The 24,734-nt window shown below is 36.7% G+C and overlaps 1 protein-coding gene across 1 annotated transcript in view; it reads left to right on the top strand.

Moving 5' to 3' along the window:
* The window catches only part of LOC131320826 (uncharacterized), a 138,141-nt gene that overhangs the window by 25,557 nt on the left and 87,850 nt on the right, over positions 1-24,734 (top strand). Inside the window, exons 10-11 of the mRNA XM_058351702.1 lie at positions 7,223-7,609; positions 10,078-10,464. Coding sequence (XP_058207685.1) covers positions 7,223-7,609; positions 10,078-10,464 — 774 coding nt within the window. The remainder of the gene's footprint in view (positions 1-7,222; positions 7,610-10,077; positions 10,465-24,734) is intronic.

Below are 24,734 nucleotides of genomic sequence, written 5' to 3'. Positions count from 1 at the left end.
GCTTCAATTTTTAATCCGTTTGAACGGGTGTGAAGATCTTATTATTCTGATCATATTATTCTAAAGAGACATAATCAAATTTTGTCTCTAGGACTCTCATAATCACGTTTCTGCTCAATAGGATTGCAAATTGGTGGTTAGAATTTTTTTTTAAAGGAAACGACGCCGTTTAAGGGTCTGGGTAGGGGATACTGCCCCCACAGGGGCAGCAGAGCCCCCGGATCCAACCATTTCTATCGTTGACAGTCCATCCTTCCCCAATGCTCCTAAACAACATCATCGATGTTGAAGAATGCCATTTGTGGGCTGTGATAAGTATATCATCTCTGCATACGTTAATTTATTATTCCTCATGTTTACTAGTCTAAATTTTTTTTTCATATTGGTAGGTATATTGCATTTAGCAATATCTATCACTTTTACGATTTTATTTGTCTGCGCTTTTTCCATTTTCCATGCCTAGTAAATTTATCAATTTGGACAAATGTATAATAATACGACAATTTACCAATTATATCATCTCCGCATACGTTAATTTATTATTCCTCATGTTTACTAGTCTAAACAAAATTTTCATATTGGTAGGTATATTGCATTTAGCAATATCTATCACTTTTACAATTTTATTAGTCTTTTTCCTTTTTCCGTGCCTAGTAAATTTATCAATTTGGACAAATGTATAATAATACGACAATTTACCAATTTTCTCTGATTTCAAATTTGAGAAATTTCTCAATTCGGCATGTAAATTTACTTTTACCAACATGATCACTTTTTGCGGTGATCAACCCAATATGTTTAACTATCCTATTTCTCTATTCCAAGAGAAAGGTGATCGGATTAAAATGGTCCTGTCATTCATATTGCATGGTGTGTCTGAGTATCCAATTCCAAGAGCTCTTACAAAAATTGGAATTTACAAGAATTAATGAAAGGTGATCGGATTGAGTCAACATGTCTTCCATAGCTCTCCAAGTTTTGAGACTCGAATCTCGTGCTTATGAGCATATATAGATGGGTTTTAGCTAGAGCTTGATTGGACCTCATTATTATTCATTCGATCACTAATGAATATTTTGTACACAACTTTGCAGGTTGCTTTTCCTGTCTTGAAAAAATTGTCGTTGGAGAAATTAGATAAGATTACAAGCATTTGGGACAACGAACCACCCTCAGAACCAGAAAAAGAAGCTAAATCCTTCTATGAACTTGAGAGCATTTCTGTTGGGAGATGTGAGGACTTGGAGTATGTATTGCCCTTCTATATGCTTCCTCGGTTAAAGAATATTCTGCAAGAACTCCGGATACGGTATTGTAGGAATGTTGAGGTGATAATCTCAAACAACCCGAAGGAGAAAGAAGCCACCAACAACAATGATACCATTCGGTTCCCTCAGTTAAAGGAAGTGGAGCTCGAGGAGTTGCCTAATCTCAAAAGTTTCATGTGTAGTGATGAAACGCAACTCTTGTTCTCCAACAAGGTACAAATTAAGGTCTTTACCCTTTTCACTTAATCCTGTAGTTTCATCGCAATTAGAAAAAGAGTAGTTGATCCGGAATTAATTGAGAGACTACGAAATTTATTAGGCAAATTAGTCTATCCTGTAAACTTAACAGATGGCCCAGTTAAATCAACTAATTGGTTTGATAAAAATGGCTCTCACACATTTACGTGAGAGAGGTTCTTCTATTTATATAATGATTACAAGGATAGAACATAACAACATACAAGATAAGTATACATTTGAATTGAACCTATCCTAGAAGCTATTAACAAACTGATAACATAAATGGCTAACAAACTGATAACATAAATGGTTATCCTAATAGGCCCAAACCTATCTTCGGAAATTTTGCCGAGTCCATGAATCCGTAGACCAATTTAATAACTACATTTGTCTCTACATTGCTATTTGGTCTGAATTATTTTTACAATTTTGATAAGTAGTCCTATGGTTATCACAGACCAATTCCAGCATACGTACATGGTAAACCAACAAAACCAGTAGAAATGCAGAATGTCAAAAATTCTCAACTGGAAAATTAAAGTTTCCGGAAATTAGAACTGCCAAAGAAACCACCAAACTACTCGAGTGTGAGCTCGTGTTCGTTTGTTAAAAATTTATTCAAGATTGGTTTGGTTATGTAAAAAATCAAGCTTGAACTTTTTGGGATCTGCAAAAGCTTGAAAGCTTCTGTACCAAATTGGGGAAGGCGGGCACAACCAAAGGCAACTCTACCATCCTTGCACTACCTTTATTCAACGGAAAGATACATTTGCTTTATCATTACTAACATTGTGCCCGTTCATGCACGAGACAAAAAGAAAATCACATTGATATTTTTTTGGGTCTCGTGTATCAAATGGGCAAAAGAGATAGTTGAATTTTTTCAGCTCCGCAATCGTTGCACGATAGCGTTGTTCCCGTTCTATGCATGGAAAGACATACTACGTATTTCTACTGTTATGAATTAAAAACTTAAAGTGTCAATAGAATAAATTCCAATGAATTTGCAATTGTGAAAATTACAAGATAAAACAAAGCTAATTTAGATACTTATGGTCAAAAATTAACTTCCTATTTGAAGATTGAAACCATTTGAAAAAGCATGTAGTATACATTTAACTCTTTTTTAACCAACTGTGGCTATCTTAGTTGACCGAAACTCTTGCATCTCAATAGGAGGATAGGAGTTCGAATTTCCCTTCTTGTGTGTGAGTATTCTTCCCTTAATAGGCTTTTCATTCATTCTATTTCTACCTTATAATAGTCTTATTTTTGGTATTAGTTGAAAAATATATATATTAAATTTTTTTCTATCAATAATTATTTTCTCTCTTTCAATCCCGCTATTTCTCTCCTACACTAACAATATTTCTATATAGTATAGATTGATCTCTCTTAGAATAGTCCTTACAAACTCATAGGGAACATTATGACTGGTAGTAGGCTTTGTTCTTCTTCTTTTACTAGTTCTTTTAATTACTGTCTTATGTTATCGGAGCCTCTTCTGTGACCGTTTTTCTCCTTTTCAAGTGGGCTTCGGTCCTCTAGGTGTCATGTTTTTTTGTTTTTTCCCAACTTTTGGTTGGTTCCCCCTCCCCTCTCCCCCAACTTGATGTACCTATTGTCAAGTTTTCTCTAATTATATTTTTTACGTTTCAAAAAAAAAAAGAGGCTTCTTTTGCGTAATTTTTTTATTTTCTATGGTAATAGATTTCTCTTCAGTCCACAGAGGACTAGATAGTCCCGCTTAGGCCTTACAAACGCGGGCATGAAATGACGGTACTGATCACGTTATGGTTGGTTCTTGTCTGAATATGCATTAAAAAATCTCGTTGATCGATATTCATTGCGTGTCTAATTTTTGTTAAATGGAATGGGCCATAAGTCCTACTCGGATGACATACTAAAAAAATTGAATGCCATGGAATTAAACCTAAATTTGGAGCTACTAGTGCTATGCCAATCGAAGTCTTCGGTCGCTGCCGACTGTACAATTCAACCATTTCTATCGTTGACAGTCCATCCTTCCCCAATGCTCCTAAACAACATCATCGATGTTGAAGAATGCCATTTGTGGCCTGTGATAAGTATATCATCTCTGCATACGTTAATTTATTATTCCTCATGTTTACCAGTCTAAATTTTTTTTTCATATTGGTAGGTGTATTGCATTTAGCAATATCTATCACTTTTACGATTTTATTTGTCTGCACTTTTTCCTTTTTCCATGCCTAGTAAATTTATCAATTTGGACAAATGTATAATAATAGGACAATTTACCAATTATATCATCTCCGCATACGTTAATTTATTATTCCTCATGTTTACTAGTCTAAACAAAATTTTCATATTGGTAGGTATATTGCATTTAGCAATATCTATCACTTTTACAATTTTATTAGTCTTTTTCCTTTTTACGTGCCCAGTAAATTTATCAATTTGGACAAATGTATAATAATACGACAATTTACCAATTTTCTCTGATTTCAAATTTGAGAAATTTCTCAATTCGGCATGTAAATTTACTTTTACAAACATGATTACTTTTTGCGGTGATCAACCCAATATGTTTAACTATCCTATTTTTCTATTCCAAGAGAAAGGTGATCGGATTAAAATAGCCCAGTCATTCATATTGCATGGTGTGTCTGAGTATCCAATTCCAAGAGCTCTTACAAAAATTGGAATTTACAAGAATTAATGAAAGGTGATCGGATTGAGTCAACATGTCTTCCACAGCTCTCCAAGTTTTGAGACTCGAATCTCGTGCTTATGAGCATATATAGATGGGTTTAGCTAGAGCTTGATTGGACCTCATTATTATTCATTCGATCACTAATGAATATTTTGTACACAACTTTGCAGGTTGCTTTTCCTGTCTTGAAAAAATTGTCGTTGGAGAAATTAGATAAGATAACAAGTATTTGGGACGACCAGCCACCCTCAGAACCAGAAAAAGAAGCTAAATCCTTCTATGAGCTTGAGAGCATTTCTGTTGGGAGATGTGAGGACTTGGTGTATGTATTGCCCTTCTATATGCTTCCTCGGTTAAAGAATATTCTGCAAGAACTCCGGATACGGTATTGTAGGAATGTTGAGGTGATAATCTCAAACAACCCGAAAGAGAAAGAAGCCACCAACAACAATGATACCATTCGGTTCCCTCAATTAAAGGAAGTGGAGCTCGAGGAGTTGCCTAATCTCAAAAGTTTCATGTGTAGTGATGAAACGCAACTCTTGTTCTCCAACAAGGTACAAATTAAGGTCTTTACCCTTTTCACTTAATCCTGTAGTTTCATCGCAATTAGAAAAAGAGTAGTTGATCCGCAATTAATTGAGAGATTACGAAATTTATTAGGCAAATTAGTCTATCGTGTAAACTTAACAGATGGCCCAAACCTATCTTCGGAAATTTTGCCGAGTCCATGAATCCGTAGACCAATTTAATAACTACATTTTTCTCTACATTGCTATTTGGTCTGAATTATTTTTACAATTTTGATAAGTAGTCCTATGGTCATCACAGACCAATTCCAGCATACGTATATGGTAAACCAACAAAACCAGTAGAAATGCAGAATGTCAAAAATTCTCAACTGGAATATTAAAGTTTCCGGAAATTAGAACTGCCAAAGAAACCACCAAACTACTCGAGTGTGAGCTCGTGTTCGTTTGTTAAAAATTTATTCAAGATTGGTTTGGTTATGTAACAAATCAAGCTTGAACTTTTTGGGATCTGCCAAAGAGCTTCTGTACCAAATTGGGGGAGGCGGGCACAACCAAAGGCAACTCTACCATCCTTGCACTACCTTTATTCAACGGAAAGATACATTTGCTTTATCATTACTAACATTGTGCCCGTTCATGCACGAGAGAAAAAAAAATCACATTGATATGTTTTTCGGTCTCGTGTATCGAATGGGCAAAAGAGATAGTTGAATTTTTTCAGCTCCGCAATCGTTGCACGATAGCGTTGTTCCCGTTCTATGCATGGAAAGACATACTACGTATTTCTACTGTTATGAATTAAAAACTTAAAGTGTCAATAGAATAAATTCCAATGAATTTGCAATTGTGAAAATTACAAGATAAAACAAAGCTAATTTAGATACTTATGGTCACAAATTAGCTTCCTATTTGAAGATTGAAACCATTTGAAAAAGCATGTAGTATACATTTAACTCTTTTTTAACCAACTGTGGCTATCTTAGTTGACCGAAACTCTTGCATCTCAATAGGAGGATAGGAGTTCGAATTTCCCTTCTTGTGTGTGAGTATTCTTCCCTTAATAGGCTTTTCATTCATTCTATTTCTACCTTATAATAGTCTTATTTTTGGTATTAGTTGAAAAATATATATATTCAATTTTTTTCTATCAATAATTATTTTCTCTCTTTCAATCCCGCTATTTCTCTCCTACACTAACAATATTTCTATATAGTATAGATTGATCTCTCTTAGAATAGTCCTTACAAACTCATAGGGAACATTATGACTGGTAGTAGGCTTTGTTCTTCTTCTTTTACTAGTTCTTTTAATTACTGTCTTATGTTATCGGAGCCTCTCCTGTGACCGTTTTTCTCCTTTTCAAGTGGGCTTCGGTCCTCTAGGTGTCATGCGTTTTTGTTTTTTCCCAACTTTTGGTTTGTTCTCCTTCCCATCTTCCCCAACTTGATGTACCTATTGTCCAGTTTTCTCTAATAATATTTTTGACGTTTCAAAAAAATAAGAGGCTTCTTTTGAGTAATTTTTTTATTTTCTATGGTAATAGATTTCTCTTTAGTCCACAGATCGAGGACTAGATAGTCCCCTTATGCCTTACAAACGCAGGCATCAAATGACGGTACTGATCACGTTTGCATTAAAAAATCTCGTTGATCGATATTCATTGCGTATCTAATTTTTATTAAATGGACTGGGCCATAAGTCCTACTCGGATGACATACTAAAAAAGTTGAATGCCATGGAATTACACCTAAATTTGGAGCTACTAGTGCTATGCCAATCCGAGTCTTCGGTCGCTGCCGACTGTCCAATTCAACCATTTCAATCGTTGACAGTCCATCCTTCCCCAATTCTCCTAAACAACATCATCGATGTTGAAGAATGCCATTTGTGGGCTGTGATAAGTATATCATCTCCGCATATGTTAATTTATTATTCCTCATGTTTACTAGTCTAAACAAAATTTTCATATTGGTTGGTATATTGCATTTAGCAATATTTATCACTTTTACGATTTTATTAGTCTGCGCTTTTTCCTTTTTTCATGCCTAGTAAATTTATCAATTTGGACAAATGTATAATAATACGACAATTTACCAATTTTCTCTGATTTCAAATTTGAGAAATTTCTCACTTCGGCATGTAAATTTACTTTTAGCAACATGATCACTTTTTGCGGTGATCAACCCAATATGTTTAACTATCCTATTTCTCTATTCCAAGAGAAAGGTGATCGGATTAAAATGGCCCAGTCATTCATATTGCATGGTGTGTCAGAGTATCCAATTCCAAGAGCTCTTACAAAAATTGGAATTTACAAGAATGAAAGGTGATCGGATTGAGTCAACATGTCTTTCATAGCTCTCCAAGTTTTGAGACTCGAATCTCGTGCTTATGAGCATATATAGATGGGTTTGTAGCTAGAGCTTGATTGGACCTCATTATTATTCAGTCGATCACTAATGAATATTTTGTACACAACTTTGCAGGTTGCTTTTCCTGTCCTGAAAAGCTTGTGGTTGTGTAAATTAGATAAGATAACAAGGATTTGGGACAACCAACCACTCTCAGAACCAGAAAAAGAAGCTAAATCCTTCTCTGAACTTGAGAGCATTTTAGTTCAGAGATGTGAGGACATGGAGTATGTATTGCCCTTCTATATGCTTCCTCTGTTAACGAATCTGCAAAATCTCTCGATACAGAATTGTAGGAAGATGGAGGTGATCATAATCTCAAACAACCCGAAGGAGAAAGAAGCCACCAACAACAGTGATACCTTTCGGTTCCCTCAGTTAAAGACTCTTGCACTCGGAGATTTGCCTAATCTCAAAAGTTTCATATGTAGTGATGAAACGCAACTCTTGTTCTCCAACAAGGTACAAATTAAGGTCTTTACCCTTTACACTTAATCCTGTAGTTTCATCGCAATTAGAAAAAGAGTAGTTGATCCGCAATTAATTGAGAGATTACGAAATTTATTAGGCAAATTAGTCTATCGTGTAAACTTAACAGATGGCCCAAACCTATCTTCGGAAATTTTGCCGAGTCCATGAATCCGTAGACCAATTTAATAACTACATTTGTCTCTACATTGCTATTTGGTCTGAATTATTTTTACAATTTTGATAAGTAGTCCTATGGTTATCATAGACCAATTCCAGCATACGTACATGGTAAACCAACAAAACCAGTAGAAATGCAGAATGTCAAACATTCTCAACTGGAATATTAAAGTTTCCGGAAATTAGAACTGCCAAAGAAACCACCAAACTACTCGAGTGTGAGCTCGTGCTCGTTTGTTAAAAATTTATTCAAGATTGGTTTGGTTATGTAACAAATCAAGCTTGAACATTTTGGGATCTGCCAAAGCTTGAAAGCTTCTGTACCAAATTGGGGAAGGCGGGCACAACCAAAGGCAACTCTACCATCCTTGCACTACCTTTATTCAACGGAAAGATACATTTGCTTTATCATTACTAACATTGTGCCCGTTCATGCACGAGAGAAAAAAAAATCACATTGATATGTTTTTCGGTCTCGTGTATCGAATGGGCAAAAGAGATAGTTGAATTTTTTCAGCTCCGCAATCGTTGCACGATAGCGTTGTTCCCGTTCTATGCATGGAAAGACATACTACGTATTTCTACTGTTATGAATTAAAAACTTAAAGTGTCAATAGAATAAATTCCAATGAATTTGCAATTGTGAAAATTATAAGATAAAACAAAGCTAATTTAGATACCTATGGTCACAAATTAGCTTCCTATTTGAAGATTGAAACCATTTGAAAAAGCATGTAGTATACATTTAACTCTTTTTTAACCAACTGTGGCTATCTTAGTTGACCAAAACTGTTGCATCTCAATAGGAGAATAGGAGTTCGAATTTCCCTTCTTGTGTGTGAGTATTCTTCCCTTAATAGGTTTTTCATTCATTCTATTTCTACCTTATAATAGTCTTATTTTTGGTATTTGTTGAAAAAAAAATATATTCAATTTTTTTCTGTCAATAATTATTTTCTCTCTTTCAATCCCGCTATTTTCTCTCCTACACTAACAATATTTCTATATAGTAAAGATTGATCTCTCTTAGAATAGTCCTTACAAACTCATAGGGAACATTATGACTGGTAGTAGGATTTGTTCTTCTTCTTTTACTAGTTCTTTTAATTACTGTCTTATGTTATCGGAGCCCCTTCCATGACTGTTTTTCTTCTTTTCAAGTGGGCTTCGGTCCTCTAGGTGTCATGCGTTTTTGTTTTTTCCCAACTTTTGGTTTGTTCTCCCTCCCATCTTCCCCAACTTGATGTACCTATTGTCCAATTTTCTATAATAATATTTTTGACGTTTCAAAAAAATAAAAGGTTTCTTTTGAGTAATTTTTTTATTTTCTATGGTAATAGATTTCTCTTTAGTCCACAGATCGAGGACTAGATAGTCCCCTTATGCCTTACAAACGCAGGCATCAAATGACGGTACTGATCACGTTTGCATTAAAAAATCTCGTTGATCGATATTCATTGCGTATCTAATTTTTATTAAATGGACTGGGCCATAAGTCCTACTCGGATGACATACTAAAAAAGTTGAATGCCATGGAATTACACCTAAATTTGGAGCTACTAGTGCTATGCCAATCCGAGTCTTCGGTCGCTGCCGACTGTCCAATTCAACCATTTCAATCGTTGACAGTCCATCCTTCCCCAATTCTCCTAAACAACATCATCGATGTTGAAGAATGCCATTTGTGGGCTGTGATAAGTATATCATCTCCGCATATGTTAATTTATTATTCCTCATGTTTACTAGTCTAAACAAAATTTTCATATTGGTTGGTATATTGCATTTAGCAATATTTATCACTTTTACGATTTTATTAGTCTGCGCTTTTTCCTTTTTTCATGCCTAGTAAATTTATCAATTTGGACAAATGTATAATAATACGACAATTTACCAATTTTCTCTGATTTTAAATTTGAGAAATTTCTCAATTCGGCATGTATATTACTTTTAGCAACATGATCACTTTTTGCGGTGATCAACCCGATATGTTTAACTATCCTATTTCTCTATTCCAAGAGAAAGGTGATCGGATTAAAATGGCCCAGTCATTCATATTGCATGGTGTGTCAGAGTATCCAATTCCAAGAGCTCTTACAAAAATTGGAATTTACAAGAATGAAAGGTGATCGGATTGAGTCAATATGTCTTTCATAGCTCTCCAAGTTTTGAGACTCGAATCTCGTGCTTATGAGCATATATAGATGGGTTTTTAGCTAGAGCTTGATTGGACTTCATTATTATTCAGTCGATCACTAATGAATATTTTGTACACAACTTTGCAGGTTGCTTTTCCTGTCCTGAAAAGCTTGTGGTTGTGTAAATTAGATAAGATAACAAGGATTTGGGACAACCAACCACTCTCAGAACCAGAAAAAGAAGCTAAATCCTTCTCTGAACTTGAGAGCATTTTAGTTCAGAGATGTGAGGACATGGAGTATGTATTGTCCTTCTATATGCTTCCTCAGTTAACGAATCTGCAAAATCTCTTGATATGGATTTGTAGGAAGATGGAGGTGATCATAATCTCAAACAACCCGAAGGAGAAAGAAGCCACCAACAACAATGATACCATTCGGTTCCTTCATTTAAAGAACCTGCGACTCACGGATTTGCCTAATCTCAAAAGTTTCATATGTAGTGATGAAACGCAACTCTTGTTCTCCAACAAGGTACAAATTAAGGTCTTTACCCTTTCCACTTAATCCTGTCGTTTCATCGCAATTAGAAAAAGAGTAGTTGATCATAGACCAATTCCAGCATACGTACATGGTAAACCAACAAAACAAGTAGAAATGCAGAATGTCAAAAATTCTAAACTGGAATATTAAAGTTTTCGGAAACAAAAATGATAGAGGTACAGAAAATTGGGGACCGAATCCGGACCGACGACCGCCGGCGAGCCATCTCCGGCCACCGGACGGCCGATCCGAGCCGTCCAAAAATTCTAAAAAAAAAAACCGAGGGGCCCCACGCGGGAATCAACGTCATCCGAGGTGTGTAGGGTGCTTGATCGGAGCACCCCTTTTCGTGTGTATACATATACACACGAAAAGGGGTGCTCCGATCAAGCACCCTACACACCTCGGATGACGTTGATTCCCGCGGGGGGCCCCTCGGTTTTTTTTTTTAGAATTTTTGGACGGCTCGGATCGGCCGTCCGGTGGCCGGAGATGGCTCGCCGGCGGTCGTCGGTCCGGATTCGGTCCCCAATTTTCTGTACCTGTAGCAGCACTCTTTCGGAAATTAGGACTGCGAAAGAAACCACCAAACTACTCAAGTGTGAACTCTTGTTCGTTTGTTAAAAATTTGTTCAAGATTGGTTTGGTTATGTAACAAATCAAGCTTGAACTTTTTGGGATCTGTCAAAGCTTGAAAGCTTCTGTACCAAATTGGGGAAGGCGGGCACAACCAAAGGCTACTCTACCCTCCTTGCACTACCTTTATTCAACGGAAAGATACATTTGCTTTATCACATTACTAACATTGTGCCCGTTCATGCACGAGACAAAAAGAAAATCACATTGATATTTTTTTCGGTCTCGTGTATCGAATGGGCAAAAGAGATAGTTGAATTTTTTCAGCTCCGCAATCATTGCACGATAGCGTTGTTCCCGTTCTATGCATGGAAAGACATACTACGTATTTCTACTGTTATGAATTAAAAACTTAAAGTGTCAATAGAATAAATTCCAATTAATTTGCAATTGTGAAAATATAAGATAAAACAAAGCTAATTTAGATACTTATGGTCACAAATTAGCTTCCTATTTGAAGATTGAAACCATTTGAAGAAGCATGTAGTATACATTTAACTCTTTTTTAACCAACTATGGCTATCTTAGTTGACCAGAACTCTTGATCTCAATAGGAAGTCATGAGTTTGAATTTCCCTTCTTGTGTGTGAGTATTCTTCCCTTAATAGGCTTTTCATTCATTCTATTTCTACCTTATAATAGGTTTATTTTTTTGTATTAGTTGAAAAATATATATATTCAATTTTTTTCTGTCAATAATTATTTTCTCTCTTTCAATCCCGCTATTTTCTCTCCTACACTAACAATATTTCTATATAGTACAGATTGATCTCTCTTAGAATAGTCCTTACAAACTCATAGGGAACATTATGACTGGTAGTAGGCTTTGTTCTTCTTCTTTTACGAGTTCTTTTAATTTTTGTCTTACGTTAACGGAGTCCCTTCCGTGACTGTTTTTCTCCTTTTCAAGTGGGCTTCGGTCCTCTAGGTGTCATGTTTTTTTGTTTTTTCCCAACTTTTGGTTGGTTCCCCCTCCCCTCTCCCCTAACTTGATGTACCTATTGTCAAGTTTTCTCTAATAATATTTTTGACGTTTCACAAAAAAAAAAAGGCTTCTTTTGCGTAATTTTTTTTATTTTCTATGGTAATAGATTTCTCTTTAGTCCACAGAGGACTAGATAGTCCCGCTTAGGCCTTACAAACGCAGGCATGAAATGACGGTACTGATCACGTTAAAATGGTTGGTTCTTGTCTGAATATGCATTAAAAAATCTCGTTGATCGATATTCATTGCGTATCTAATTTTTATTAAATGGAATGGGCCATAAGTCCTACTCCGATGACATACTAAAAAAGTTGAATGCCAAGAAATTACACCTAAATTTGGAGCTACTAGTGCTATGCCAATCGGAGTCTTCGGTCGCTGTCGACTGTCCAATTCAACCATTTCTATCGTTGATAGTCCATCCTTCTCCAATGCTCCTAAACAACATCATCGACGTTGAAGAATGCCATTTGTGGGCTGTGATAAGTATATCATCTCCGCATACGTTAATTTATTATTCCTCATGTTTACTAGTCTAAACAAAAATTTCATATTGGTAGGTATATTGCATTTAGCAATATCTATCACTTTTGCGATTTTATTAGTCTGCGCTTTTTCCTTTTCCATGCCTAGTAAATTTATCAATTTGGACAAATGTATAATAATACGACAATTTGCCAATTTTCTCTGATTTCAAATTTGAGAAATTTCTCAATTCGGCATGTAAATTTACTTTTACCAACATGATCACTTTTTGCGGTGATCAACCCGATATGTTTAACTATCCTATTTCTCTATTCCAAGAGAAAGGTGATCGGATTAAAATGGCCCAGTCAATCATATTGCATGGTGTGTCTAAGTATCCAATTCCAAGAGCTCTTACAAAAATTGGAATTTACAAGAATGAAAGGTGATCGGATTGAGTCAACATGTCTTCCATAGCTCTCCAAGTTTTGAGACTCGAATCTCGTGCTTATGAGCATATATAGATGGGTTTTAGCTAGAGCTTGATTGGACCTCATTATTATTCATTCGATCACTAATGAATATTTTGTACACAACTTTGCAGGTTGCTTTTCCTGTCTTGAAAAAATTGTCGTTGGAGAAATTAGATAAGATAACAAGCATTTGGGACGACCAGCCACCCTCAGAACCAGAAAAAGAAGCTAAATCCTTCTATGAGCTTGAGAGCATTTCTGTTGGGAGATGTGAGGACTTGGTGTATGTATTGCCCTTCTATATGCTTCCTCGGTTAACGAATCTGCAAGATCTTTGGATACGGGATTGTAGGAAGATGGAGGTGATCATAATCTCAAACAACCTGAAGGAGAAAGAAGCCACCAACAACAATGATACCATTCGGTTCCCTCAGTTAAAGACTCTTGAACTCGTGGATTTGCCTAATCTCAAAAGTTTCATATGTTGTGAAACGCAATTCTTGTTCTCCAACAAGGTACAAATTAAGGTCTTTACCCTTTTCACTTATACTGGTTATTGTCTGAGTATGCATTAAAAAATCTTGTTGATCGATATTCATTGCATATCTAATTTTTACTAAACGGAAGGGGCGACAAGTATTATTTGGAAGACATACTAAAAAAATTGAATGTCAGAAAAATTGTTAGCGGTGATTATACAAATAGCTAAGAGCATCTCCCATATGCTCAATAAATCACTTATTAAGGTGGATGGCTATTTGCCAACTAGCTTTTAGTCCAATGATATTTTTTCACCGACGGGCGTGAATGCTTGGTGGATTATAAGAACGACAAGCCAAGCAGTTCGGGGTTCCTACCAAAATAGTCAATCATGAGCAGACCATTGGAACAGCGACCGGTGGCTTTCTCAAAGAAAGCTGCACCATAGGGAAGTCTAGCATACGGCGAGGCGGTTCCAATTGGAATTTCCCGTATCAAGTTTCCGGTATCAGATAAAGAGTCCCCGAGTTGATAAATCCGATCAAAGCTGCAGCTCTTGAGTGATTGACCACTGGACAGACGGAGAAGAAACAGAATGGAAGGAATTAGCACCAGCAGGAGAGAGAGAATTGGTTGAGGTGTAGCCATTGTTGCTTAAGGCAAGGAGAGACGAAACAACAAAGAATATGGTCACTTTAGAGCAACTTTGATTATGTAGTAGTGATATTGTTGGGATTATTCCCCTAAATCAATCCCACATCCAAACGGAAGCGGAATCGAAAAAATTAAACACACAATAAACAAGGCGCAAAGAGAACAACCAATAAACAATGTTCCTCAAACTCGGGTACGTCTATGGGAGAGATAACAATTCCACTATATTGTATAAGTTACAATGAGATACAAACCCTACTCTAGCTCTCAAGTTCTTGCTTTGCTTTGGGCATTGGCATTATATAATTATTGTGTATGGAATAGGTAAGTTATACTTATTTAATGTTTAAGTTTGAATACTTTTGATTGAATCCTTATATGGTAGGATACATACATACATACACATATGATAATAATAAGGGCAATGTAAGAATATTATTATTTTATACGGCTTTTATTTCATAAATGATTAATTTTATACGTTAAAACAGTACTTCGTAGTGTCAATGGAAATTAAGTGCAACAAATATGGCACGGTGTGTTTCAATATCCAATTCCAAGAGCTCTTACAAAAATTGGAATTTAGAAGAATGATGAAAGGTGATTAGATTGAGTCAATATGTCTTCCATAGCTCTCCAATTTTTGAGACTCGAATTTTTTGCTTATGAGCAGAGATGGGTTTTAGCTAGAGCTTGGTTGGACCTCATTATAGGGCCGGTCTTAGGCATAGGCCCACAAGACAACCGCTTAAGGCCTCCCATTTTGGATCCAATAATGGGACCCCCAAATAGTAGAATAGGTTAAATAATCTCAAACAACCCAAAGGAGAAAGAAGCAACCAACAACAATGATATTCCATTCGGTTCCCTCAGTTAAAGTCCATGGAGCTTGGGGATTTGCCTAATCTCAAGAGTTTCATATGTAGTGAAACGCAACTCTTCTTCTCCAACAAGGTACAAATCAAGGTCTTTTACCCTTTTTACTTAATTATTATTCATTTGGCAAACTTATCAATTTCATTAGTTTGTCCAACCCAATATGTTAAACTATCGTATTTCTCTATTTACTAATCTCATGGAAAAATTATCTACTTTGTGATTTTATCAGTTTGCACTTTGTGATTTTTTACATGCTTAGAGATGGGTTTTAGAGCTTGATTGGACCTCATTATTATCCAATCACTAATGAACATTGTGTAAACAATTTTGCAGGTTGCTTTTCCTGTCCTGGAAAGTTTGGATTTTAGGAATTTATCGAAGATAACAAGGATTTGGGACGAACAACCACTTTCAGAACAAGAAAAAGAAGCTAAATCCTTCTACAAACTTATGGAGATTAAAGTTGAGGATTGTGACCAATTGGAGTATGTATTGCCCTTGTATATGCTTCCTCAGTTAAAGAATCTGCAAAGACTCAACATATGGGATTGTTGGAAGATGGAGGTGATAATCTCAACCAATCCGAAGCAGAAAGAAGCCACCAACAACAATGATACCATTCGGTTCCCTCGGTTAGAGAAAGTGTCGCTTTGGGGCATGCCTAATCTCAAAAGTTTCATATGTTGTGAAACACAACTCTTCTTCTCCAACAAGGTACAAATTAAGCTCTTTACCCTTTTTTATTAATTAATTAATCATGGTCATGGAAAGCACATAAAAGTGGCACAATCCAGTAGTTTCATTGCAATTAAAAAATTAAGACTTGATCCGCAATTGAGATTCCCAAATATAGGCAAATTAATTTATCGAATAAACTTAACTGGAATATTAAAGTAGTCCTATGGTTATCACATACCAATTCCACCATACGTATTAGCCAAACCAACAAAATGTCAAAAATTCTGAACTGGATTAATAAAGTTTTTGGTAATCAGGACCGCTAAAGAAACCAAGCCACTTGAGTTTTCGTTCATTTTCATTCGTTAAAAGGTTGTTTAAGATTGGTTTATTACATAAACAAATCAAGCTTGACATTTTTTCGAAAGTCATTTTGGTTTCAAAGCAAGCTTGAACATGCTAGTACTTGTTTCGTTTGTCTAATTATGTATAAAAAAATTTAAACTACTCGAGATCGGCTCGTGTTTGGCTTGACTAAAACTCGTTTGAGATCAATTTGTCTCATAACTTAGCTAAGATCGAACATATTTTTGAAATTCGTTAAGTTTTAAAACCATAAACTACCTATTCGCTTGTTTTGCTTGTTTATCACCCCTACCTGAAATGATTTTTACTGATGGGCACGGAGTTTCCTCATGAATTTGGCTACACAATGTCATTCTCTGCGAATACTTTAAAAATAGACTTTCAAGCATGATATTGAATGCCATAAAAAAAATTAATTGAAAACCTCCTTAACACCAATTAGTTGTGTAGGCACACGCCCCAAAAATCTAGTTTTCATGTATAAAATCGGGTGCGCCATATTTTGGAAAAGCGCGGTGAAACGCTTGATTCTCGGGTTTTGAGGTGAAACATCCAAGGAACCGAACTTGAAACGTTTGCTACGTTGTTTGATTTTGAAAAGAAAGGCATAGATTGGACCGTCGCCACCTTCGATATCTGAGGTTTGGGAGCCAGGTTACGAGAGAGGAAGGGTTTTTATGGCACCCCTCTCGCCCAATCCGGAGATCGGTCTCTATTCAGGCATTTTGTAAAATATTTACATTTTTCTCTCATTAATTATTTTTTTAACCAGTTAGGATGAGGGAACAATTAAAAAGGGGATTAAAACTATAACACGTTGCATTTGTGTGACAAAATGATAACATGGCATGCTTTATTGGAGCAATGAATGATAAATATAGATTGAGAACAAGCACCTGTGAGCTTTTTAGACAAATTGGAACACACTGATCTGAAATGATACACGCAAGAAAAAATCTACATGCATTGGCGAAGCCACTGCATGCAGTGATGACTTGCGTACGTCACACCAAGACTAGCGTGTGCCGGTAGGCCTAAACTCACAGCTTCCATTCTCAAATCTCTGGGCTCTGGAAGGGACCAGAGCACATCTAGGACAAACCACGCAGTCTATAAGGCAAGATATATACAGTTACAGGCAATAGAAATGGCCTTGGGCCATAAGAATAAAAAGAACACTCCATAAACAATGTGGGGACCAAAGCAAAGGTCAAGGCCTAACTGCCATGCAAGGGCCAGCCACTGGACTTCAACATAACCGTCGTACGCAAATCATTAGAGACAGTACACCAGTTATATCTTCTATCCAATGCTTGGCTTTGCATCATCTAGGCTCTAGAATATGATTAGAAAGATCCCAGAGACCTTCTAAAGCAGAAGACCCTGGGCTCCAGTAAACTTTGCCGATTACCCAAAACACCTCAACGGAGCTAGCCAACATCAATGCAAATGAGAAATGCCAAAGAATGATTGAATGAGAGAAAAATGCAATGTTTTGAAAACTACCTTTTTAAGCTTGACTCACTTTTATTAATTAATATTTGGAGAAAACTACACCCGCGAACAATAGTAGAAGCCCCATTTCAGATAGGTCGGATATGAGATCCTATTACGTTACGTTTCCGTTCTTCAGCAGCGCGGAACGTACTGTTTTGACAGATTTTTGAAAAATTGTTCATTTATGTATTAATCGTCAAATATTGACCAATGCAATGAGTCCCCAGTGGAGTCGCCACTGTGGGCACACGCCCCGAAGATCTAGTTTTCATGTATAAAATCGGGTGTACCCTTTTTTAGAAAAACGCGGCGAAACACTTCGATTCAGAGTCGCCACTCGGATTTTGTGGTGAAACACCTAAGGAACCAAACTTGAAACGTTTGCTATATTGTTTGACTTTGAAAAGAAAAGCATAGACTGGACCGTCGTCGCCTTCGATATCTGCGGTTCGGGAGTCAGGCTACGAGAGGGGAAGGGTTTTATGGCACCCCTCTCGCCCAAGATTTCTACTCAGGCATTTTGTAAAATATTTACATTTTTCTTTCATTGATCATTTTTTTAACCAGTTAGGACGGGGGAACAGTTAAAAAGGGGATTAAAACTATAACATATTGCATTTATGTGACAAAATGATAACATGGCATGCTTTATTGGAGCAATAAATGATAAATATAGATTGAGAACAAGCACCTGTGAGCTTTTTAGACAAACTGGAACATACTGATCTGAAATGATGCACGCAAGAAGAAATCTACATGCACTGGCGAAGCCAATGCATGTAGTGATGGCTTGCGTACGTCACACCAAGACTGGCGTGCGCCGGTAGGCCTAAACTCATAGCTTCCATTCTCAAACCTCTGGGCTCTGGAAGGGACCAGCACACACTCAGAACAAACCACGCAGTCTATAAGGCAAGATATATATAGTTATAGGCAATAGAAATGGCCTTGGGCCATAAGAATAAAAAGAACACCCCATAAACAATATGGGGACCAAATTAAAGGTCAAGGCTTAGTTGCCATGCAAGGGCCAGCCACTAGACTTCAACATAACTGCCATACGCCCGGTCATCAGAGACCGTATGCCAGTTATATCTTCTATTCAATGCTTGGCTTTGCATCATCTGGGCTCTGAAACATGACCAGAAAGATCCCAGAGACCTTCTAAAGCAGAAGAAATTAATAAACAACTATACAGTACTAAAACACGAAGAGCAATAAATTGGTTTTAGCATGCAGTAGGGTGATAAAAATAGAGAGAAGGCATAAAATAGCTGATCAGTGATCTCCACACCAATATTGCACATACTGCCATGACTGGTGTATGGCTCAATGGTTCTGGCGTGCGCCACTGATAGCCTAGCACGATCTTTGAAACCTTGCCAGCTTTAGAGCTAGGACTGGTATAGATTACCAGTCTTGACCCTGTCAGCCCCCCTTAGGGATCAAAACAGAAAGTTACGAAAGGTGATATACCTTTGGTTTTGAGTTTGATGGATGGGTTTGAGCTTTAAACTTGAGGTTTGAGGGATGGATGATGAGTGAAAGGGTGTGAAGGGAGTATGGAAAGACTTCTTGCTTACTCTTTCAAGTAAAAAAGGAAGAAAGAGCAAGAAAGCAAGGGAAATGAAGAGAGAAAGAGACTTGGAGTCTTAAATGAGAGTTACTCTTGTGAACCCATTGCATATGAAATGCAAGGGGGGTATTTATAGGCCAAAGGGCTGAAAAGAGGGGCAGTAATCAGGCTAGTTGGGTTAAAGAGGGAGCCTCCCATGCATTAAATACATGGGACTAGGTGATGGATGTTGTAGGAGAGAAAGGGGAACGGCCCTGCAGTTTTGCAATCATTAGGAGACTGTCACTACAACAAATCTGACTTTTGGCGACACGCCCAAAAATACGTCACCGTTGGGTATGTATTGGCAACAAACTTTGATGTTGCCAATAATTTTCACATTCAGCGATAAGGATTGGCCACACAACAAAAATGCGTCGCCGTTGGATATGTATTGGCGACACATTTTGATGTCGCCAAGAGTCTTCACATTCGGTGACGCGAGGTGCGTCGCCGTTGGGTATGTATTGGCGACACACTTTGATGTCGCCAACAGTCTTCACATTTGGCGACGCAAATCGCGTTGCCAAAAGGCAAATTTACGTTCGCAAGCAATTGGCGGCATGAAGCGTGTCGCCGTTGGGTACGAAGTTTTTCATCTATACGAAAATTTATTATTAGAATGATATATTACATTCGATCAAATATGTAACAATAAGAGATTTACTTTATTTTTGGCAGGAATGATTTAGTCCCTCTTATGTAAAAGATAGACGGTTCTAATTTAAAAAAATAGCTCAAGTGGCCCTCTAGTTGTGCATTATAGAATTTTAATGTCTCTGGAACTATCAAATATGTTATGATCATGTAGTTACTGAGATCAAATTATCACCGATTTTGGCGAGAATGATATAATTGATAAGACATTAAATCCTAACGGTTTAGATTGACCAACCATTCAAAAAAATGAGCCAGCAACTACATGCCATTAGAATCTATACATTCAATTTACTTGTTTCTAAACCAATGTCTTATGCTATAGTATAATGTACAGTAGCCAAATGACCGCAGCATAATCACGACGATCGATACCGTTCATTTTGTTGTGGTTAGTATTTTAATCATTCTCGTAAATTTTTAGGTCTATTGGATTTTGAAAGCCCCTTCATTGGGACGCAGATTTATTATTAGAATGAAATTTTACGTCCAATTAAGTTTGTAATGATAGGGATTTACTTCATTCTTAGCAGAATTGGTTTAAATTTTCTTACTTATAAGATAGACAATTCCAATTTTAAAAAAATAGTTCAAGCGGCTCTTAAGTTGTACACTGTAGGACTTTAATGCCTCAAGAACCACCGAATGTGTTACGATCATATGGTTGCTGACATCTTATCATCATCAATTTTGGTGAGAATGATATAATTGATAAGACATTAAATGCTAAAGATTTAGATCGATCATTTAAAAAAATAGCAGACCACTACATTTAAAAGGTATACTTTAAATTTATTTATTTCTGAACAAAGGTCTTGTGCTAATCATTTTTATAAATTTTTGGATATATTCAATTTTGAAATCCCCTTCATCGGGACGTAGATTCTTTATTAGAATGATATTTTACGTCTGATCAAGTATGTAATGATAAGAAATTAAAAAAAAATCTAGTGAACCCGTAAAATTAATACATAGATATATAAGTATCTACTCCCTTCATCCCAATTCAAATGTCCCCTACGAAATTTTGTGCATTTTCACTTTAATTTGGTGTAAAAAAATAAAAAAATAAAAAATAATATATATATATATATATATATATATATATATATATATATATATATATATATATATATATATCGGGGCGGTTCCGGGGACACTTATAAAAACCCTTAAAAAAACCCTCCAAATCTTAATCTCATAGTTTCCGATCAAATTTTGATGATCCGAGCCGCTCAATGTGTTCAGAACGTGATTTTGAGGGTGCCCGCAAGAAACTGGCAAAAAAACTAACGGGAAGGGCTTGATTTGAGCAGTTTTTTATTGGACCGTTCAATAAAGTTCAATAAAAAACTATTCGGATGAAGCCCTTCCTGATCTTTTTTTTGCTGATTTCTCGCGGACACCCTTAAAATCACGTTCTGATCACATTGAGCGGTTCGGATCATCAAAATTCGATCGGGAACTATGAAGTGTTTTTTTAAGGATTTTTTTAAATGTCCCTTGAACCGCCCCGTATATATATATATATTGGGTTTGAAAATGACCAAAAATCAGTAGTAGACATTTAAATTGGGACGGAGAGTAGAAGAAATTAACAATCACAAAAAGAAAATTATTAAAATACAATAATATAAAACAACGTTGTTTCGAGAAGACCCAGTCTTTTTTTTCGGTCCAAAATACTTAAATTGTTTCACCCTATTTGAATTTTGATAAGCATGAAAGTTGTTAACCCTTTGTGTTATTGTTCAAACCCAATTTGAATTACTTTAATCACAATTATGAGTTAAAAGTTATGCCCGAAATACTAAATAAATTAACTCTGATTGGGGGTAATTCAAATTGGGTTCGAACAATAGCATAAAGGGCTACAATTTTCATGTTTATCAAAATTGCTAATTTTAATGTTTAAAGTATGGGTGTGCAAAAAATCCGCAACCCGACCCGAAGGGTCTCGGGCGGCTCTGAACATAGGCTTCGGTCAGGTACGGGTTGGGTTCTGTTAAAAAAATGAGTTTCGGTTCGGATTTCGGGTCTGTGCGTTTTTTACTCGCTGGGGTCAGACCCAACCCGACCCACTTAAAACCGACCAACCCAACCCGACGAAAAAAATCAGGCTCGCGGACGGGTCTATAGCATCAGTCGGTTTGGTTACGGGCTTGTATTTTTCGTACTCGACGTGGTCGGGGTCGGGTTGCGGGCCATACCTGACCCGTGCACACCCCTGGTTTAAAGGTTCAAAATCATGTCTGATTCAACTTTAATTGCTATTTTGATGTTAAATATATACTATATATATTAGATATTCCAAACATATAATGAAAAGTGTGTCTAGTGCAGTTGGTCAGAGCCTTGTGTGTAAAGATTTGTGTAGTTGGATGTCTAGGGTTCGAAACCCAGGAGGTGCAAGAAAATTGTATTTTTATCAAGTAACCTTTCGGCAACGCAACAATTGGTGTCGCCAATAGGCTACCTTTTGGTGACGCAAAACATGTCGGCAAATGTGTAATACGTTTGCCACATTAACTATGCTTTCGCCGACGCAAAGCGCGTTGCCAAATCTATTGCCTTTTGGCGACAAAGATGTTTGCATTGGCAAATACTATTACCGACATAGCAATGGACTTGCGTTGCCAAAACCCTTTGCCGACGCAAATAAGCCTTTGCCGATATACTATTGTGCGTCGCCATAACCGAATTTTGTTGTAGTGTGTTCAGTGTACTGGGGTGGCCGCAAAGGTCGGGTGCACGTGGCTGAATAAGTAATATTTGACCGATTTTGACTGGTGTACGCCATCTCTGTACCTGCGTGCGCCAGTGTCAACTAAGTCAACGGTTGATGACTGACACGTGGTAGTTTACCAGTGCACGCTAGCACGGTACTAGCGTAAGCCAGTAGGGTTTTGCTGAGGCCATTTGGTTCTGGCTTGAAGGATTTGAAAAGGGATTTGAAAGAGGCTCGGAACGCTCAAAACTCAAACACACCAACAATCTCGAATGTTCTTGACCTCAACATCATTAGGGAATCAAAGATCGTAAGTAAACTAATCTGGACAGTCGAAAATAGGGTGTCTACAAGTTGTAGGAGAAATGGTGGCGAAATAGTCCCAAGAGTGGTATTAGAGCTTGAAAGTCATGGGTTCGAATTGCGAGGGCGTTATCCTGACAGAGGGATTGTTGGGCCCGGAGTGCCTAGCCCCATGGACTGGTTTGCATGATGCCCACTCCCTGCGACCGCTCTAAAAACATACAAGCAGGTAAGATATCGAATGCCATAAAAAACTTAATTAAAGCTCTCTCTAACACACAAATTGGGTTTATGAGAGATGTGGAGAACAATCTGTGTTAAAGGTATAAATAATAAAAGTTGTCCCTCTCTCTAACAGCTTAAGCTTTTAGATGAGTTGGTGATTAACAATTTAATATGATATCAGAACAGATAATAAATCCTATGTTCGAATCTCATCGCCTACTTAATGTTAAAATATTTACACGTGTTCAGCCCGCTCATGAAGGAGAGTCTGGCTACATGTGAGCAAAGACGGAGCTAGCTTGGGGCGTATGGGGGCCACGGCCCCCGCGTTGTTTCATTTCATTTTATTTTAATTTATATTAATATTAGTTTTTTTTAGTTTTGTTTGTCAACAACACCTATATATTGTATTTTATGTTGGGTGTTACTTAGACATTTCAATCCTCTAAAAATGTGCTCATTTTGGGCCCCAAAACCCAATATCTCTCTCTATACCACGATCTCTCATAAGTTTTTTCTTCAATTATTAATATCATATCTCTTTTTATCTCTCCACTTACTACCCGAAAAACCACCCTCAAAACCTCAACCAAATAAACTATTAGATTTCCGAACCTAAAAATTTCAAAATCTCGTTGTTCATAGTTCGGCCCTGGATTTGCAAAATTCTGCTACCTTTCCTGCACGTGAGGGGGCATGTTGAAGGTATAAATAAAAAAAGTTGTCCATCTCTTTAATAGCTCAAGCTTTTAGATGAGTTGGTGGTTAATAATTTAATAGTCTGACAATTACAATTTCGTGCTTATAATAACTCCACGAGGTTATTTTTTCTCTATAGGTTTTGTATTTGTCCGTGACCATATAATATAGCGAATGGCTTTACCGTGGGGTACAATATATATATATATATATATATATATATATATATATATATATATATATATATATATATATATATATATATCCATTATCTTGTAATCTGTTGACAAATGGTGAAGTGGATCTTTAATTAGCTATTAGCTCCTGGATCCTATTAGATGAACATATATGCCTCAATAGTCGTCAGAAACGTTAATTCTAATTATCATAAATGATTCAATTAATTACTGATGATAAGCTAGATAACATCAATGTTGCTGCAGGATGCATTCCCAGTGTTGGAGGAAATAGATCTCGATGAAGATTCAGAGATTTTGGAGGTTAGGATTGTTAAATTGTTCTTGTGTCACTTAATAAATAATTGTCTCTGAATATTTATCAGAAATTATTGAACTGATGCTTCAAATTTTTTTTATCTTTGTTTTAGTTTCTAAGTTTTTCAGTTTCTTTGGATTAGGAATGTAGCACAAGTGGGGATTAGGAATGTAGCACAAGTGGCAAAGAAAGTGACCCTAATGGTGAAGAACTTGATGAAGATTTAGAAACTCCCAAGGTTGGCTTAGAGGATAGACGAGAGAAGCATGCGCTTCGGACCCCAAAAAAAGGCTAAAAATGAGTGTCCGAAAAATTCTGGGACCCCTATATATATGCATGTATATATGCCCCCCTCAAAAAATTGCTCTAAGTGTTCTTTACACAAAATAGGCCCAACGGTGAAATACACTGATTATCAACTCCCAT

Source organism: Rhododendron vialii, chromosome 3a, assembly GCF_030253575.1.
Source record: "Rhododendron vialii isolate Sample 1 chromosome 3a, ASM3025357v1".
In the NCBI taxonomy this organism is placed as follows: Eukaryota; Viridiplantae; Streptophyta; class Magnoliopsida; order Ericales; family Ericaceae; genus Rhododendron; species Rhododendron vialii.
The sequence above is the reverse complement of the archived record's forward strand: the minus strand, read 5'-3'. Positions and strand labels throughout refer to the sequence as shown.